At 43.0% G+C, this 4,001-nt stretch overlaps 1 protein-coding gene across 1 annotated transcript; it reads right to left on the reverse strand.

The window, feature by feature from the left end:
- Positions 1-632: 632 nt before the first annotated feature.
- Positions 633-3,700, reverse strand: LOC101724570 (proline-rich protein 23A). Its single transcript, XM_021258469.2, has one exon. The coding sequence runs from the start codon at positions 3,471-3,473 to the stop codon at positions 2,691-2,693; it is 783 nt and encodes a 260-aa protein (XP_021114128.1). The 5' UTR covers positions 3,474-3,700; the 3' UTR covers positions 633-2,690.
- Between the last annotated feature and the right edge of the window lie 301 nt (positions 3,701-4,001).

The raw sequence follows: 4,001 nt of genomic DNA on the forward strand, positions 1-4,001 counted from the left end.
AAACATAATTTTGAAAACAGACAATGAATCAGCTAATTGCAAGAAAGAGTTATGATAAAGGATATAAAAATATAGAAAATAAGAGATTTGGGGGAGGGCCTTGATTAAACAGTGCCACCACTTTTCTGGTAGGAGTTCCAAGATTAAAGAGAAATTCAAAGGTCTAAGAGATACTGACTCATTTTTTTCAATTGGAATTTTAAGAAAGAATTACTTCTCCAGATTTAGAAAGCTTTCTGAGTTGCAGTGGGCAAAATTCTACAAGTAAACACATCAGTCTGAAACTGTAGATTATCAAAGTTAAAAATACTACAGCAAATAGCTTAATTTCATACAAAGGAATGACAATACAAATGAAAGATTCTCATTGGGTACAATAAATGTTGGGGGAAACAATGTTTTTAAAGTAGTGAGAGATCATAGTTATTATTTTAGAGTTCTACACCTAGCTAAAATATCACGCAAATTTGCAAGTGTAACTGAAAAAAAATGCAGAAGTGAAAAATGCAGATTTACCATACAGGCCATGGAGGAAAGAGTTCTTAAAAAATGTGCCATGGTAAGAAGACAAGTGAGGACCAAATGATGGAGTAGAATATAAGAATAGAAAACAGACAAATTGTTACATTTTGGTAAATCTAAATAATAATTGCTACTATTCAAAAGAAAAAAATTAGCACTTTGTTGATTTCAGCTTTATCAGTAATAATTTATTTTGTTATGAAACCTTGAGACAACTGGAAAAATAATGGACATTTTAATATTAGAATGGTGTGCATAAAATCCAACCCTCCCACAAGAACAAAAACCAAAACTTCCCTACCACCCCCCCCAATACAAAATACAACCTACAGGGAATTATAATTTTAATAATGTAGTAGAGCAGACATGCAACGATATTTAGTCAGTAGAAGTTCTATAAGTGCCAATCACCATATGAACTGATGAAAAATGATACTCCAAACATCATGCATACAGAACATAAATTCCTTTTTTTTTGGTACCGGGATGGAACTTGTGACCTTGTGTTTGTGAGGCAGGCGGTGGAACCACTGAGCTAAATCCCTGGCCCCAGAACATAAATTCTTAAAATTTAACATTTAAAACCTTAACATGACCCTTCAGATACCTCCTTCCATTCTTCTCAAGTCCTCAGAAGGACATCCAATTTTTAAATCCCTGTAGCCCCAACCCTAGTCTTATGTGTCCTGTTAACTTGCTGTGTATATTCCAGTGGTCCAAAAGTTCCTATATGTACATACAAAGAATTAAAATTATAAAATTAACTGAATTTAGTTATTTAATCCAACATTTTCAATAATTTGATAGTCTTTGTAGTTACTTAGCCAACTCCCCACAAACAAAAACCAACAAAATCCCAGAAACTCAACAGTTATTTCATGATCAGAAAGACCGAAAATAAACTTCTTCAATGTGATATACCAAGCATTTACAATAAAAATAATTGATACAATTTAGAATTGTCAACACAAGACATAAGATGGGAATGCCCCATCAGCCATATTGTTAAAGAAAGTCATATCTAATACAAATTAAGGAAAGATTAAATGTAAGATGCTTGTGAAAAGACAATACTGTATTCTTATTTTTAGCGCTATTATTGTCCTTACTAACCAACCAAAAGAATCTACAGAGAAGTCATAAAACAAATAATTTTCTTGGATACTAGATTAACATATAAAGAAATATTTTTATACACTAGGAACAATGTACAAATAAATTTGAGATCTTGTAGTTGTGAAAACATTAAAATATAGTATTATGAACTTTTTCAGAACCAGGGAATTATATTAATAATATACAAGAAGAAATGTATGGAAAAGAGCTGGTTCTTTTGTAAAGGGGGGAAAAAATCCCAGTTAAAACAACAATAGTTCTTTGCTAACCAAATCATTAAAGAAAAAAAAAACACAAGGAAGGTGAATGGTCATTCTTCCCAGTTCTGTCCATTTTGTAAACAACAGACATTAGCATTACATGGTACAGCTTTTTGTGAGATATCCCAAAGGGGACTGTTTTCCTCCAGAAAAAGTCCATGGTGAGAAGGTAGTCACACACTAGCAGAGACTAGAGCCCAAGCAACCTTAAACAAAGGATACTTAGTAGCTGCTTTGGGACAAAACAGGTCCATGGGTAGGATGTTGGAGAAAGGGTGGGTTTTAAGTGCTGGCGTTGAGGTCTAAAGCTGGGTGTGGTACCATATGCCTGTAATCCTAGCACTTGGGAGGCTGAGGCAGGAGGATTGCTGAGAGTTCCAAGCCAGCCTGGGCTCCACAGTGAGTTCAAGGGTTGCCTGAACCACATGGCAATATGGTGTGTCAAAAAACACACATGCACATACACATCAAAAAACAAAACTAAACAAAAGACTCAGGCAAATTCAAACTTCTTAAGGGTGACTTCTACAGGGAAAAAGGAATGAGTAGCAGTCTCTAGGTCTGAAAGTAGACTGTCAAAGAGCCATTCCCCTCTCACACTTTTTTTTTTTTGGCTAACCAGAAAGTCTTCCAGACTTTCTAAAACAGCCACTGATTTAAACTCTGCAACGTTGCCTACATTAAAAAAACCCGTCCATTATGTATCTTTTAGGTGTGCAGTACACAAACAATAGCCATTAGAAGGCCCTCACTTGGACCCCAGAACAGTGGCAAAGTGTTGCAGGAGGCAATTCATTCCTGGAACAGGCGTCTCCTGGCTTTGCAATGTGGACCCATGCGCACTGGGCGCTCATTGGGACCAGGACTGGGAAAGGGAGGCAGAGGTTGGAGCGGCGAGGTGGGGAAGGGCCTCAGCAGATGGAAGTCGTCCTGGTCGAAGACTAAGCCAGGAGAGCCACTTGCAAAAGAAATGATGGGGATCAGAGGCGTTGGCTCTGGGATGGAGCCCTGTGGGTCAGGGCTCAATACTGCTGCGGGCCAGAGCAGGAGCCCAGCAGTGAGGCTGCCCGGACAGTCTCCGTAAGGCACCAGGAATACGGAGTGCGTGTCATCATGATCTTGGGGCTCTTCGTGGCCAGCCATGTCTGGGACAGAGGGGAAGAATTCCTGCTGTTCGACCAAGAGGACGATGTCGTTCTCCAGGGGAGCGCCCAGGTAGGCGCCAGGCGTGGCCAGGCCTTCAAGAGAGTTGCTGTGCTCTCCGGAGCCTTGGTCGGTGGAGCCCAGCAGGCTGTGGGGTCCCACGATGAGAGTGTGGTCTTGCAGAGTCACTTGCAGGACGGAGTCGGGCATGGCCTCCACCACCAGGTTGAAGCCATCTAGGGGCAGCTGCAGAGCGCAGCCCTCTGACAGGATTACAATGGAGGTAAACGCAGGCGCAGCGAGCAGATCTGCCGAGTCTTCCAGGACTGGCCCTGCGCGGGTCTCTGGGCCGGCGTGGTCCTCCAGGCCAGGCTGTGGTGTGGACCAGGGCGCAGGATAGGCGCCAGGGCTGCGGGGCCGAACGCCCATCATGTTGACGGCTGTGAGTGGGCGCCGGGGATTGGCTTCAGGCGTGCGCTGTGCGGTCCTGTGAGTGGTGACAGGTCAGTGTCCTGAGAGGGTGAAAATTGAGGCGAGCTGGGCCTCTGGGTGGCCTGCTGTGCTGGTTTGTAAGTGAGCAGCTTCTGCCACTGGTCCCGGTTTACCCCTTAGAATCTCGTGCCTTCTTCACGCGAGTCAGGATGCGCAGTGGGCGGCCTGTTCTGTTGCAAGTGGTGATGGGAAACCAAGTCGCAAAATGTCAGCCTAGGCTCTGCCCCTAGGCGGGCTCCGCCCTGGAGATGGACCAATAGTGACATCTGTGGTTGGTAGGTCACTGTTAGATAATACTTTTATGGTCCAATAGAGGGCAGAGCAACTTCCTTTCTCTGGGTTGGCTTCAGATGTGGAATTCTTGGCTTTTCTTGGCCGTCTTCCTGGTATCTCAGAAGTATTGTGGGAGCAAGGAGGGTGCAATCTTGGACTGGAATGCCAAAGCGAGACACTGAGATGTAAGCCAGC

This window comes from Heterocephalus glaber, unplaced genomic scaffold (genome assembly GCF_053883595.1).
Source record: "Heterocephalus glaber isolate CG9 unplaced genomic scaffold, H.glaber_assembly_v1.0 deba00001504, whole genome shotgun sequence".
Taxonomy (NCBI): Eukaryota; Metazoa; Chordata; class Mammalia; order Rodentia; family Bathyergidae; genus Heterocephalus; species Heterocephalus glaber.

What these genes read in the sequence shown, in the direction of transcription:
- LOC101724570 (XM_021258469.2), bottom strand. Translation starts at nt 3,473, where the DNA reads ATGATGGGCGTTCGGCCCCGCAGCCCTGGCGCCTATCCTGCGCCCTGG.